At 41.4% G+C, this 15,847-nt stretch overlaps 1 protein-coding gene across 2 annotated transcripts in view; it reads left to right on the top strand.

Annotated features, from left to right (window-relative positions):
* Positions 1 to 15,847, top strand: part of MEGF10 (multiple EGF like domains 10) — a 182,341-nt gene that overhangs the window by 133,933 nt on the left and 32,561 nt on the right. For both annotated transcript variants that reach the window (XM_055548656.1, XM_055548645.1), the window contains exons 9-13: positions 140 to 352; positions 7,128 to 7,302; positions 8,612 to 8,732; positions 9,505 to 9,668; positions 12,455 to 12,557. In XM_055548656.1, coding sequence (XP_055404631.1) covers positions 140 to 352; positions 7,128 to 7,302; positions 8,612 to 8,732; positions 9,505 to 9,668; positions 12,455 to 12,557 — 776 coding nt within the window. The remainder of the gene's footprint in view (positions 1 to 139; positions 353 to 7,127; positions 7,303 to 8,611; positions 8,733 to 9,504; positions 9,669 to 12,454; positions 12,558 to 15,847) is intronic.

The following is a 15,847-nucleotide window of genomic DNA, read 5'->3' as shown; positions in this document are numbered from 1 at the left end:
TATCTATGATGGGACAATCACTAAGTAAATATGAAATCCAAAAAGGATCTAAGTGTGTATACAACAAAACCTATCTGAACCTACTGTTTATTTTCACAAGGCACTGACTAACCTTACACTCCCATCTCCTGCACGACAGGTGCCAGGATGAGTGTCCCGTTGGCACCTACGGAGTTCACTGTGCGGAGACCTGCCAGTGTGTCAATGGAGGAAAGTGTTACCATGTGAGTGGCTCCTGCCTCTGCGAAGCAGGTTTTTCTGGTGACCGCTGTGAAGCGCGCCTGTGTCCAGAAGGACTCTATGGCATCAGATGTGACAAGCGGTGTCCCTGCCATGTGGACAACACTCTCAGGTGAGGGTCAGCTGCCCCTGGAGTGATGTGTTCTATTAAAGTTTTCACTGCAGGATCCCTGATGATTCAGATGGTAAAGAATCCACCTGCAATGCAAGAGACTCAGGTTCGATCCTTGGGTTAGGATGATCTCCTGGAGGAGGAAATGGCAACCCACTCCAATATTCTTGCCTGGAGAATTTCATGGACAGAGCAGCCTGTCAGGCTACAGTCCATGGGGTCACAAACAGTCAGACACGACTGAGTGACTAACACACACTATCGACTATTTAGAAGGAGGGATCTGCAGAGATATTCCCATCCTGAGACCCTTCCTGCCTCTGGATCATCCTGGGCAGGAACCACTCAGTATATGGAAGACTTTTACACCCAGTGGTCCAAGTCAAAAGTGCTAAAGTTGTTATGGCTGTGGATGGATATGAAATCCTATTCTCTGTTAATGACCACTGGAAAAAAGTAAACTTGCTGAGGTTAGTACAGTGTTTCCCTAAGAGAGGGATTCTGTGACATTCCCTTAGCAGCCAAGACGCAATGAGAGACATAGGTTAAGCGCAGTTGGGTATGTAGAACCATCACAAAATGATTCTCATGGCAGCCTCTTTACTCAATGTCTGTATAGGCAGGAAGTGTGGAAGTTTTGAGAAAGTGCTTCACTTGTGGTTGTCACATGTGAGATGTGTGTTCAGAACTGATTACTTGAACACAGAACTCACAGGGGTCTTTTAAAGGCTCAAAAATCTCCTGAAGAACTTAAGAACAGGAAACCAAAATCCCACCCACTTTACTGTACTTTGTCTGCCCCTGAAAATGTCTTTCCAACCATTTCTTCCTCTGCCTCCCCCAAGGACCAGATACACATCACTTAGAATTCTGGGCCTCGTTTACATACTGCTGGAAAAGTTGAGTTTGACTATAATGTGGTACATTATATAGCAGTTCAGATGATACCAGAATTACCTTTATTTGCATTCAGCACAGCTGTTACTTCATTTATGCTTCTGAAAGACAATTTGTGGTCACATTAAATCTCAAATGCACTAAAGTTAAAAGTAAATAGAAGCCTGTGGTTGGTCTCTTCTTTAAACCATTGTTGGGAGCAAAAAAAAAAAAAAAAAAAAAGACTTTACAGTGTGTGTGCATGCATTGAAATACATTTTAGTGGGCATATTAAAGAAGTGCACTCTTAATGTGTCTCCAGCAGTTAGCAAGCTTCTTTAGTCAATTTCTGGCCTGCTTCATTGGGAAACATCACCATCTTTACAGGACAGGTTAAATAAACATTTGGAGAGTAAAAATGAATAATCTCTACAGGATTTTGGTTGTTTTTCAACTCTCCAGTGTTGAATTTTGGCTGCCTTTCCTGCAGTGTAAGGTTTGTCCCAACGAAAGGTAATTCTCATTAGAAATAGCTAAGGACTTTTTAATGCCAGTGTGCTGTTTCATTGAATGTAGATACAGTCTGAAATCAAATAGATTAATAAACCTATACAAAGGATCTCTGCTTTGAGAAGAATTGGAGAAGCAGAGGAAATGTTGATTTTGCTGAAATTAGTTATCATAATAGTAGATGCAGGGTACAAGTTGACAGTTATTTGATTGATGTCAATACTGTATAATTTTGACATAGGTCATGTGTACCTAAACACATATGCTTTAACAAAGAAGTAAATGAACTTATTTGTTAGGTACATAGATCAAAAGAACACTAAAATCTGTCTAATAATATAACAAATAATCAGAAGATCAAAGACTGTTAGCCTATGAAGTGCTTCCCTAAATAATAAAAGCTATTTTAAAAGATTAACTTGTACAAATTCCTATTAAAACCAGTTGACAATTGATTATATGACTCTTGTCTTCTTGAATTCATAGTTGGAGCCACCGTTCTACTCTTAAATCTCAAACTTCTATATAAAATTCCTGAAAACACAAAGTTCCTTTGAACCAAAAGGCATAGTATCTTTGTATTAACTCAAAGTTTAGCCTACCATTTAGTCAGACAAGAGTGTAGCTTGCTATTGCATAATACATGATGTCTATCCTAAAATCCTTTGTTATAATCAATGAGATAACTAACGAAATGAAAACTATTAATTTATAGTATCTTTAGGTAAATTTTGAGTTCTATGAATGTTCACATATTGACATATATGGAAGCCATATATTTGAGTAAGGGTTTGTATCAGTTAGTTTTGCTGTATAAAACAACAACAACAAAAAAGCCTATCCCAAACTTAGGGATTTAAAACAACATTTATTTATTAGCTGATGATTTCTTGCTTGACTCCTTGGGTTGGGCTCAGCTTGGTGGTTCTTCTGGTGGTCTGTGTGTATTCAGTTGGCAGATCAACTAGAGGCTGGAATTCCTGTGTCTCTCACGTGTCTAGCATTTGGCTGAGTGATGGGAGTGACTGAGCTATATGTCCCCAGTAATCTAGCACATTAGCCTGAGCTTCTGTACATGGTAACTGGCTTCTCAACAGCTGTAAAAGACAGGGCAAGCCCCAACATGCAAATGCTTTTCAAACCTTTGGTTATACCACATTTGCTAATGTCTCTCCAGACAGAGAAGGCATCATAACCAAGTCCAGCTTCCTTATACTCCACCTCTTAGGGGGTGGAGTTACAAAGCATCTGTAACCATTTTTTATTTTTCAAGCTATCATAAGGTTGAAATGAATTTAAATATATTTATAAGTGATGTTAGTATTTTGAATTACAGTACCATTATAGAGCCTAAGGGCATTCTCTGTGACCAGGAATTCTTAAAACTGACTTTTGTAGTGGAAATAATTTTGAATAGGAAAACAAAATTCAAGATTCACTGAGATTCCACATGAGATATGTATATTAGCTCTTGTTAATAAGGACATTTAATAGCTGTGGGCAATCAGGATGTGCCTACTTGCAAATGCCACCTAATTGTCATATATTTGAGCATTAATAATATCTAAGGAAATGAATACAAGGAAGTTCAGTGACTCTTTCTATTTTTGCCAACATTATATTGGATACCTGTAATAATTGAACTCTTAAGTTGAAAAATTTACTAGAATGTTTTAATCTAGTTATATATGTAAATGTATAAAATGGTAGGTATTCCTATCTGTGTATAATCCGATTTCCATATTACACAAAGCAATCTGTTGTTTAGAAAGAAATCAGGTAGGAGGATATTACCCTTCAACCTCCACTCTGCTCCTCTAACAACGACACGTAAATCTCATTACCAATTAAGCTGCCTGCATGAGAGCCCATCAAATGCCTCCAAAGTGCTCTAGTTTCCTACATCTAATTACAAATTGCAGAATACTAATTTTGGTGTCAATCAATCTGAGAACCAGTGTGCTGCACTAAAACTCACCGGGGGGCATTGAATATCAATTTCTCTGTCTGCCTCTAGCTTAGGTCAATTCCCTATCCCTGAATCGTCTATTCTGTTTAACATTTATATCTATACCATGTATGTTGTTTTTGGACTTTTATTATTGAGTAACATTTCCTACCAAAATATGTCCTTTTTAAAAATAGTATCTATCTTAAGGTAAACTACTTTAACCAGTTCACCATTTGGAATATTTCTTTTTTGTCATACGTAGGGCCTTGCTAAAATGAAATTAAATTTGTCCCTGCTTTTTGCACAATTTAGGCTTCTATTGGTCCTAATAATAACCCTTTTATCTGTGCAAAATCCTAAGTTTTAACAATTCCTTTTCATATCTAGCCCTCCTATCAGACTGCTATCAAATTTCCTTTTCCTTTGGTGTGGAAACAAAGAAAGGAATCTGGGTTCGAGTTTGATTCTGCCATTACCTGCGCGAGACTTGGAATAATTAGTACCTCTTTCCAGGTCTCTGTTCCCTCATTTAAAAAATAGAGTCATACCTAACGTTGTGAGCATTAAATGAAATCATCCACATGGATTGCTTAGCATGGTGTTAGCATACATTCAGCGCTGGTCTGTACATCCGCTTGCTGTGTCATCATAAATGTCACTTAAATGACTGTTCCCTGCAATTAATGGTGATTCCTTTTAAGCTATAAAGTTGAGATTTTAAAAACTAATTTTAGGGGACATCTGGCCTTTGTATGCAGACATACAGACTATACTTTAACAAGGCTGGATGATTCGGAGAGATCAGGGGAGGCAGATTCTGCGCCCTGCCCCCCACCCCGCTGACACACACACATCAACTCTGATGTTTTCACCTGTTCACTCAATCTGTGTTTACCATGGGCCTATTGTATGATAACGAAACACAATTCTCATTCTTCTGGAGCTCGAAGCCTAGAGGGGAAGGGAGACAAGGGAAGGACTATAAGAATAAGCATGACTACAGATCTTGACAAGTGAGATGAGCAGAGGGCAATGAACGAGAATAACAGGAGATTCCTAACTGAAATGTGCTTGGTCGGGGAAGGCCTCTCTAAGGAAGAGAGATTTAAACTGGGCCTGGAAGGATAAAATTAAGAGATGTAGGCCAGGAGTTGGGAGATGGCATTCCTGGCACATGGAATAGCCCATGTGAAGCCCTTAACTTTGAAAAAGTTCAATGCTTTTACAAAATAAAAGAACTCTATTGAGTTGAACATAGTAATAAAGAGAGAGAATAATGATGAAAGAAAAGATTGAAAAGTAAGCAGTGACCAGTTGATGAAGGCCTATGGGCTGGGTTTCAGTTCAGTTCAGTTGCTCAGTCATGTCCAACTCATTGCAACCTCATGTACTGCAGCACGCCAGGCTTCCCTGTCCATCACCAGCTCCTAAGGTCATCATTTATCCGATGTCTCAGATATGTGTCTCAGAACTGTTTGGTTTAGATCTGTTGTCCCAATGTAATTATTAGTAACTTTCTCTTCTTAAAAATGCCCTGGTTTAGACAGCAAATAATTTTCACTCTAGCTATATTAAACAGTATGCATTTTACTCTGAATGTAGGCTTCTAAGGGAGCCTTTGAAGAATTTTAAGGAAGGTGATACCATATGATGTGTTTTTTAGTTGATGATTCATGAGTGAACACAGGGAGGAAGATTGAAAGGCTCTTCAGAAGTGGAGGAGACAGATGCCCTTGCCTTGGAGTAGGATGATGGAGAGATATGGATAGAGTCAAGATATATTGTGGAGTTAGAATGGTTAGGTCCTAGTGATGAAGGCAATATAGGAGGTGAGAGAGAGAGTTATTAAGAATAACTGAGGTTTTTAACTTAAACCACTGAGTGGCTGGTTGGTTCCATTGCTTTAGTGGAAAGAGGGCTTCCCTAGTGGCTCAGACGGTAAAGCGTCTGTCTGCAATGCAGGAGACCCGGGTTTGATCCCTGGGTTGGGAAGATCCCCTGGAAAAGGAAATGGCAGCCCACTCCAGTATTCTTGCCTGGAAAATCCCATGGACCCAGAGCCTGGTAGGCTACCATCCATGGGGTTGCAAAGAGTCGGACACGACTGAGTGACTTCACTTTCACTTTCAATGGAGAGGAAACACTGAGTGAGGAATGAAGAAAGGGGAGAGCCAGGGCTCCATGTTTAATAGGTTAAGTTTGAGAAGCCATGGAGATGTTGGATGTTTTGCCCAATGATAAATACCAGATAGATCTGAGTAATTCTAAGTAGATTTAAGATTCAGACCTTGTTTTTGGAATCCAAATCTTCTATACCCAAGAAACCATATTATATATAAGGTTGTGCTTGGATATTCCTTCCTTCCATGTTTCCCGAGTCCTGCTTGTGATGGAAGCCTAAGCCTTTGTTTATGGGCACTTAGTTGCAACAGGGGTCCAAAAGCATATTTAAATAAATTTCTGAAAATGAGTAGCAAACTATCTAACCCACAGCCAATTTCTTTAAGAAAAAGACAGGAAATGAGATTAGGTGTGGCGAGACCCTCATTTGACAGATTAGAATGTCAGGCCCAGGGAGGTTATGTGCTTTCACTGTGGTTGGCCAGGCTGTGGGAGAGCTGGAATTTACAGCCTCAGTCCTTATCCCTTCCAGGTCATGGTTCTTTGCAGAAAATCTGTGAACAGTCCTCTGGTGAGAGGTCATTTAGCAGATGTCTAGATGAGACAGTGGGTTTTGTTACGGCCCAAGTTAAGGGGAGGGTTTTATCTCCATTAGGGGAGGAAGACCATCTTCAACAGTCTTCCAGTTGTGAGCAGAGCTGGTTTGATTGTTCAGATTTTCCTTTGGCGAGAAGCACATGTGTTTTGAGCCATACAGAGCACCCTATTGTGTGAGCCTCGTTAACCCATGCCTCAGCACAGCTGATGTGTCCATTTGCTGTGGAATGACAGCTGGCTGCCTGGCCCATCAATGTGGCTGCCGTTTCAGGTAGAGACAGCTGCTCCGCCACCAGGTATGGGGAGCTGAGAGAAGTAGGCTAGGCTGAAAAGGTCACTGCTTCTGGGGTTCCTCGGACATGACCCTTGCTAACTGACTTGGTGGTGTTCGTTGGATGGAATTCTTCAGATTGTCTTATCTAGTTGACCTCTTATTGTATTGGTGCTTTCATTTGACAAAAATTAAAATGAGTTTCAGACAAAGGGACACAGTTACAAGAGTCATCCTGCTAGAGCATGATGCTGATTTCATGCAACATTTGTGGTACCAGTCAGGTTTCAGCCGATTAATTAAACCATATCAAGCCTGAGAATGAAGTTTAGATTGTTGTGTATGGAATTACCAACACATTTCGTGATCGTGGCTAGAGCAACATTTGTACAAGCCTTGGTGTCATGTTTACCCGCGAGTGACTTGCTCTTTTCATCCACATCCCTCAGCTGTCACCCCATGTCTGGAGAGTGTGCCTGCAAGCCAGGCTGGTCGGGACTCTACTGTAATGAGACGTGTTCTCCTGGATTCTATGGGGAAGCTTGCCAACAGATCTGCAGCTGCCAGAATGGGGCTGACTGTGACAGCGTGACAGGAGAGTGCATCTGTGCCCCAGGATTCAAAGTGAGTGGCTTGGGCTCCTTCCAGAGAAGGAGGAGAGGAGAGGTGCAACTTGGAGCACATCGATACCATGATTTATATGACCTTTCTCTGAAGTCCAGTGAATGTGCTAAAAACCAATTGCATCATTAACAAGGAAGAAAATAAAGAGAAAAAAAATAATAAGAGGTATAAGTAATTACTTGAGAATGATGCCTGGGCAAGCTGGTGAAACTCTAAAGTGGCATTAATATTTAATAATTTAATTAATATATATCAAGAAGTAAGATGTATTTTAATTATTCCTTATGTAACTATATAATTATCTCATCATGTAGATAATTTATAGGCAGCAAAGAAATTACTTTTCCAAATAGGATATGTTTTATTGTCCACAGTTTATGTTTTAATTCCATGCAATTTGAAGGCATAGTTAGCATTTATTATGTATTAACAGCCAAGGATTAGTAGTATGTAAATTTTTCAGTCCCTTTGAGAATCCAGACCTTTCAAATATGCCTATAAGCTCATAGAGCAGAATTTTGCTAGTTTCCAGGATTTCTTAGCCACAGATAAGTAATTTTTGTTTTAAAGGAAAATGGGCTGCTCTTGAATTATTTTCTCCCATTTTAAAGAGAACATTAAACTGTGAAGAATGTTGATGACTATTTCAGAGCATATAATATAGAACAAGTGGGTCACAAAGTCTCAGAGCTGAGATCTTTACAGGGTTTTCTAAGCTGGGTCACAAAGCTTTGGTTGAGCCCTTGAATTAGCCTTAAGAGTCTCTTTGTCTCTTCTGCTTTTAAAGGAGGTGACCTCCAGTCACCTTCGGTGACCAACTTCTGTGTTTAATGCTCCCTGTCAGATAATAAATTGAATCATGCTGCAGGCTAAATGTGTTCTGTTTTTTTGCCTTACCTACTGATCATATTACATGTTATATAAAGCAGTCTAGGAATCATTGCAATTTAATGTATAGTTCATATTTATGTTTATTTATAGACAATAATTTTACAGCTGCAGTTTGTTGTTCTATATCTACTTGTATGAGCAAGGACAGAGGATTTTGTGTTTGCTACCGAGGGAAAGTGATGAAGGCAGCAGGGTTTTTGGGTCATATTCAATACTTGTATCCTAAATATAGGCCAGGTGGCACTGCCCTTGAGTCTGTACAGTTTGTACATCTGAATAGTTATAAAAGTCTTTAAAAAAATAGTGTGTTAAAATGAGAGAGTATAATCAGCACAGCCAAGATATATTTTGGTATATTTGTGTTGGCCCTATTTCAGGTGGTCAAACTGCATGCATTTTCCTATTTGCGCTTGTCTAGGGAATTGACTGCTCCATCCCATGCCCTCTGGGGACCTATGGGATAAACTGTTCCTCGCTCTGCAGCTGTAAAAATGATGCTGTCTGCTCTCCTGCGGATGGATCTTGTACTTGCAATGCAGGTGAGTGGGTGAATGAGTCTGTTATCTGATCCCGGTCCTGTTAGCTCCTAAAGACACAGGAAAGAAACCTTAACCAGGATTCTAGCTCCAGCTTTGCCAAAATACAGTGACTGAACTCAGCAAAGACCCTTACCCGGGAAGGGCTCTCCTGCTTTCCAGAGTCAAGGGGAGAGGCTTCTGTGAGATGATCTCTGAAGTTGCTGCCAGCTCCAAAATCTATGAGTCTCTGTGCTTTGGGGAAGAGTAAGCATGCAGACCTGTGTCTGTGCCCCTAAATCAATTGGCCTGGAGTCCTGACAAGAGATGCAGTCAAGCACCCGATTGTACATGGGGGCCAGAGCATCTTTATCCATAGTTTCTGCAGCAGCCAGGGTTGTGGACACTCGCTGTTCATGGTTCATGGGGTCCTGCTTTAAAGATGGGGATGTTCTTTCAAATGCACTTTCCTTTTCCTTCCCATATAAATATTTTATTTCCTGACCTGCACAAAACTCCGCACCCCACAGTGTGCATGACTGCATGTTAGATAGCGAGGTGCCCCCAACTTGATCTCTTTTCCCCCAGTAGCCCAGTGGTGCCTCTCGCTTGGCAGCTGTGCTGCTGCGCTGATTCAGTTCTGAGAAAGGCTTTACGCGGCAGAGCCACGCTCCCTGCACTAGGGCAGGGGCCCTGCTGCCCACCTCCAAGATGTTTCTAAAGGGAAGTGTGGCTGGGAGAGGCTGGCCATGCTGCCTTTGTTTGTTCACGTGCCCTGGCACTCTTGTCATGGCAGGCTGGCACGGGGTGGACTGCTCCATCAGCTGCCCCAGTGGTACATGGGGCTTTGGCTGCAACTTAACGTGCCAGTGCCTCAACGGCGGAGCCTGCAACACCCTGGACGGGACCTGCACCTGTGCACCTGGATGGCGTGGGGAGAAATGTGAATTTCCCTGCCAGGTATGACTCAGCTGGGAGGGCCGGGAGGATCCGATGGCAGAGGGTTAGCTTATTTTTTGCAGACTTCATGATTTAAAGTCCCTTATTGTGAGCCAAACTAGAGTCACTGTAGAAGAATTGAGATGTTTGAACTCATAGTGGATACAGGGTAAGAAGAGGGAAAGATGCAGAAATTGGTTAGGCAGCTTTGTGAGAATCCTTTTTATCCTTTCTCTCCTAGTTCCTCCCACCTCTCCCCTCTGTTTTCTCTGTTCTAATATACCCATCTCTTCATGGCAACCAGTCATCAGTATTTGTCAAACATCCAGTGTATGCCTGTCAACTCTCCAAACATTGTGCTTCCATTATAATGGAAATCCCCCAGCCTTTGGGGTGGAAAGTGGCAGGGCATTGAAAGGGGGGTGGTGATGGTGTCACAGAAGGGTTCAATGAGGTGGTGAAAGGTTTGGAAACAGCCGTCTTTTAGCACAAATATCTCTGGAGTCACCCAGATCTCCATAGATTTCCATGGTTCAATGCTGACTCCCTCCCCTTCACCTACTTTGGAAATACGCCCCCGACCCCATACTGAGTCTGCCACAGGCCAACAAGAGTGGGCAATGGAGAGTGCATTCTGTAGTGATAGCCCATTTCACTTTCTCCCTCTAAAGTAGGGGCCAGTGTCCTTCCCTCTATTCCATAGCTTTCTCTCCCTAGGCAGTTATTTTCTCCCAAGCCATTAAGCATTCTCTCAGTGGTGTGTATGCTGTGCCTCCTGGGGATCACATGATGATGAAGTGACACCATGACCCCCTGAACTGGACAGCTCCAGGGGGCCCTTCCACAGAGCGCTTTTCTCCCTGGGCTTCCCCCTCATTAAGTCCAATCCATTTCCCAGCTAAAGAGCCCGGGGTGCTACTTCATGCCCTCCAAACCCCTAGGACACAGTTTTGTTAGTTTTGCCTCCTGTCATCCGCCAGTGAGCAGATTATCATTGCTCTGAGATGGGCTTAAAGATCACCTTTCACTTACACAAGTCTAAGTGTAGACAAAGCAAATCTACACCATCTTGTCTGTTTTTTTGGTATGCTATTAGATGCATTAGTAAATCAGCCAAGGCTGGAAATGGGTTTTAGTGGCTCATATTATGGCAAAGCTAAATCCTGTAAGCCTGGGCAAACATTAGTAGAACTTAATTTTAAAAAATGTTTTATCTTAATAATCACTAGTCAAATGAATATGCCATTTAACACCTACTAAAATGGCAACCCACTCCAGTATTCTTGCCTGGAAAATCCCACAGACAGAGAAACCTGGCGGGCTACAGTCCATGAGTTGCAAAGAGCTGGACACAACTTAGTGACTGAGCGTGCAGGCGCCTGTTGAGTGCTGGTGCTGGGTGCCTCCCTGCTGGTAATTTCACAGCCCCTGTTTTGCTTCGTGCTTGGTGCTGTGGGAGGTTTGCAGTGCCCTCCCTCAGTTCCTCAGGACCTGGCATGAAGGATCAGGGCTTGTAAATGTGGAGCTTTCATTCCTCTCCCACAAACTAAATGATCACGTCCGTGAAGAGTCTCATCTCCGCTGGACCACCAACGCGGATGTGCATGTGAAAACATTAAGGTCTGGGAGGGGATGAAGGGGAGGGTGTGCCAGCACGCAGTCCACCCCTGCCTAGGGGCTTGAATCAGAAGGCTTCGTGTTCTCCAGATGTCATCATGGGAGAGAGGATGCTAATTAGGAAAAAGTGACAAAAGGTATTCATTTCTCCTTATAGTTCTGTGCATCTCACTGGCAATTTATGGACATGATCTTAATTAGAACTATGTTGTTTTTTAAATTTTAGGGCTTCTTTTAAAAAAACGTTATTGGAGTGTAGTTAATTTGCAACATTGTGTTAATTTCAGGTCTACAGCCAAGTGAATCAGTTATACACATACATATATCCACTTTTTTTTTTTTTTAAGATTCTTTGCCATATAGGTCATTACAGAGTACTAAGTAGAGTTCCCTGTGCTAAACAGTAGGTCCTTGTTAGTTATCCGGTTTATATTTAGAAGTATGTATTTGTCAGTCCCAATCTCCCAATTTATCCCTCCCCTGTCCCCTTACCCCCTGGTAACCACAAGTTTGTTTTCTACGTCTGTGATTCTACTTCTGTTTTGTAAATAAGTTGATTTGTACCACTTTTTTTTTTTTTTTTTTTAAGATTCCACATATAGGGCTTCTTTATGTGGATCAGAGTCTTCTTTTTCCACTAACAAATAGAACGTTCTGTAGGAGAAAAAAAAATTCTGGGATTGTGTGTGGGGACGGATATTAACTAAACTTATTGTGGTAATCATTTCACAATATATATAAATATCAAATCATTTTGGTTTACCTCTAAAACTAATGTAACATATGTGAATTATACATCAGTGGGGGAAAAAATACCCTGTAAGGAGTACTGAACTATTTTATAAAAATCTTTAGGAACAAAAGGACAATATTTTTATGAGTTATGGCTCACAATAAGATAAAGATTCTTTTAAGTAATTGGCATGTTTACCTATCTTTGCACATATGCACACCAGCATATTGACATAGTTGGTTTCACCATTTGTATGCTAGACGTAAACTAAGGTTTGAGCGTTTTGCAAACACTAACCCCTTGCAGCCAATATTTTGGGAGCCAAGAAAACATGGGAAGAGGTGATGTAATGCATGCTGCCGAGAGGTATTTTGGAGGGGAGGGTGCTGTTTGTTAAATGGCTGACTGAGGTCGCCCGCTGCGGGATTCCCATCCCTCACCGCTGTCTTCCATGTAGGATGGCACTTATGGGCTGAACTGTGCGGAGCGTTGTGACTGCAGCCATGCGGATGGCTGCCACCCCACCACAGGTCACTGCCGCTGCCTCCCCGGATGGTCAGGTGAGAGCCACGGGCCGCTACTTGAAATGGGAAACATGCCAATTTGCACCTAGTGCTGTTCCTTGCTACCTCAGAGAAACACTCACAGGTCAGTTTTTCAAAAAAAGAAAATATGGTAATATCTCCAGTAAGGTTGATAAATTTTTACCCTCACAATATTACTGCTAGACCTAATTAATCTGTGGGCTTCCCTGGTGGCTCAGTGGTAAAGAATCTGTCTGTCAATGCAGGAGACATGGGTTCAATCCCTGATCCAGGACGATCCCCTGGAGGAGGAAATGGCAACCCACTCCAGTATTCTTGCCTGGGAAATCTGATGGACAGAGGAGCCTGGTGGGCTACAGTCCATGGGATCGCTAAGAGTCAGATATGACTTAGTGACTGAACAACAACAACAATTAATCTATAATCCAGGGATGACTTCTTGTTGAATCATTGAAACTTGCAATGGCAGTTCTCTTGAGTCTTCAGGTAAGGTCTAACTATCAGTCCAGATAACTAGCAACTTCTTTATAGATAGGTAGATGTGTATATAGATAGGTAAATAGATAGACTCTCATATCATAGAATTCACCTATTTAAAGTGTAGAATTCAATGTTTTAATATAGTCAAAGAATTGTACAGTTATCACCACTATCAACTTTAGAAAATTTTCATTGCCCTCTCCCAAAACCCCATTAGTACTTATTAGCAGTCATTCTTCATTTACTCCCAATTCACGGCCCCACCCCCTTTGCCCTACCCTAGGCAACCACTTGCTGTTTCTGTAAACTTGCCTATATGTGGTGTTTTGTACCTGGATTCCTTCTGTTAGTGTATGTTTTTAAGGTTCTTCCACATTGGAATGTATATCAGTACTTCATTCCTTTTGACTGCCAAATAATATTCCATTACTTGGATAGACCACATTTTATTTACCCATTCGTCCGTTAATAAATATTGGAATTGTTTCCACCTTATTGAATATTATGAAAAATGCTGTTATTCATGTACAATTTTTGTGTGGATGTATATATTTTTGGTATATACTTAGGAGTGACATTGCTGGGTAGTATGGTAACTCTAAGCTTAGCCTTTTCAAGAACTACTACACTTGTTTTCCAAAGCATCTGCACCATTTTGCATTCCTACCAGCAATGCATGAGATTTCTACTCCCCACCACACTTGTTATTTATCTATCTTTTTTGATTACAGCCATCCTGGTGGGTGTGAAATCTTATCTCATTGTGTTCTTGATTTCCATTCCCTCAATAAGTAATGATGTTGAGCATCTTTTCATGTGTTTATTGGTCATCTGTGTATCTTGTTTGTAGAAATGTCTTCAGATACTTTGCTCATTTGGCTTATTTGTCTTATTATTACTGAGTTGTAATGTCTCTTTGTCCCCTAGCTCCATGTCCTTTTCATATATGTAAGTTGCAAATATTTTTCCTCTGTGAGTTATTTTTAACTTTCTTAATGATGTCTTTTGCCACCAAAAAGGTTTTATATTTATAAAGTTCAGTTTATCTACTTTTTCTTTTGTTGCTTGTACTTTTGGTGTCTAAGAAATCATTGCCCAGTCCTAGATAACAGATTTATGCCTCTGTATTCTTCTTAGAGTTTTATAATTTTAGCTTTTACATTTAAGTCTTTAATACATTTTGAGTTTGTTTTTGCATATGGTATACATAAGGGTCCAAATTCATCCATTGTTTATGTCAAAATCCTGCTGTCCCAGCACTATCTTATGAGAAGAGCATTCTTTCCCGCCTTGTATTGTCTTGATAACCTTGTCAGAAATCAGTTGACCATAAATGTGACTTATTTATTTCTGGGCTCTCAGTTTTATTCCAGTGACAAATATGTCTATCCTTATGTAAGTAGCATACTGTTTTGATTGCTGTAACTTTGTAGAAAATTTTAAAATTGGGAAGTATGAGTCTTTCAACTTTGGTTTTTTTCAAGATTGTTTGGCTATCTTGGGTTCCTTGAATGTCCCTTTGTGTTTCTGGATCAGCATGTTAATTCCTGCAAAGAAACAGGGTGGAAATTTAAAGAGGGTTGAGTCTATATATCCATGGCAGGAATAGTGCCAGCTGGGAGGGATTGGGGGCAAGAGGAGAAGGGGACGACAGAGGATGAGATGGCTGGATGGCATCACTGACTCGATGGACGTGAGTCTCAGTGAACTCCGGGAGTTGGTGATGGACAGGGAGGCCTGGCGTGCTGCGATTCATGGGGTCGCAAAGAGTCGGACGCGACTGAGTGACTGATCTGATCTGATCTGAACAATATTAAGTCTTCAGATCTTTGAACATAGGATGCCATCAGTAACCTCTGGAGTGGTGTCTCTCAGCTCTTTGCAATTTGCTGAGAGCTTCTTAGGCTTCTGACAAACTGAGACAACCTGTCTTGTGTTTGATTCCTGGTGTCTGAGAGCTACCTTGGGAACAGGTCAAGGCTTGTGTAATAGACTTTATTTTCTGTCACTAGGAGCTACCCACTGAAACATGGACTCCATAGTCCTGCAGTTCCTCCTTGACTTGCAAAGACTGAGATAACTCTGACTCTACAGTATGAAATTCCACTTTTCCATGTTTCTACTTGGTTCTCAGTTACTACATGTTACAACTATTAATACATAGGAATTAAACCAGATTTTGTGACTTTGCAAGGGTTCCTGAAGCTTTCAAATGGAGTGACCACTACTAAGTTCTCAATGACCACAGTGAAGCAAATAGTGTTTTAACCCCCCTGGCATATTCAGGGCTTTTCTAATAGAGACGTCACATCATTTGTTTTGGGCCATACACCACCAAGGCTACTTTTGTCTTATGAATGTAGAGGAAATGTGACATGTTCCTGGACCCACCAGTCATTGATCAAGTATCCACCTGCTTGGATGGTATAGAACAAGCTTGTGAAAAGCATGTTGTTGTATACATGAGCAAAGCAGGAGATATGATTTGGCCTGAAGCCAGCCAGAAAATGTGCTGGTTGCATTCCATAGTCTGGGTCATGGGGTAAGACAAGTGATCCCATCTGGCCTTAGACCTGTGGAGCTCCTGCGGGAATGCAGTGGCTTTGTCACACGGCATAATCTGGTAATCCTCTGTCCATCTGTGACTGGTCTGCTTCTCCAAAGGGGAGGAAGTTTTGCTGCCTCATTGTTCTATCACTTGTTGCTCACCGTCTCTTTGCTTCATGGCTCCAGTGTCTTACTTCTCTGGGTCTTCTGTGTGGACTCTTGGTCTGTTAAGTATCTAAGGCTGCCGGGAGACATTGTTTAGAGAAGTCATCCCCCAC

The sequence above is a fragment of the Bubalus kerabau genome, chromosome 1 (genome assembly GCF_029407905.1).
Source record: "Bubalus kerabau isolate K-KA32 ecotype Philippines breed swamp buffalo chromosome 1, PCC_UOA_SB_1v2, whole genome shotgun sequence".
Classification (NCBI taxonomy): Eukaryota; Metazoa; Chordata; class Mammalia; order Artiodactyla; family Bovidae; genus Bubalus; species Bubalus kerabau.
The sequence above is the reverse complement of the archived record's forward strand: the minus strand, read 5'-3'. Positions and strand labels throughout refer to the sequence as shown.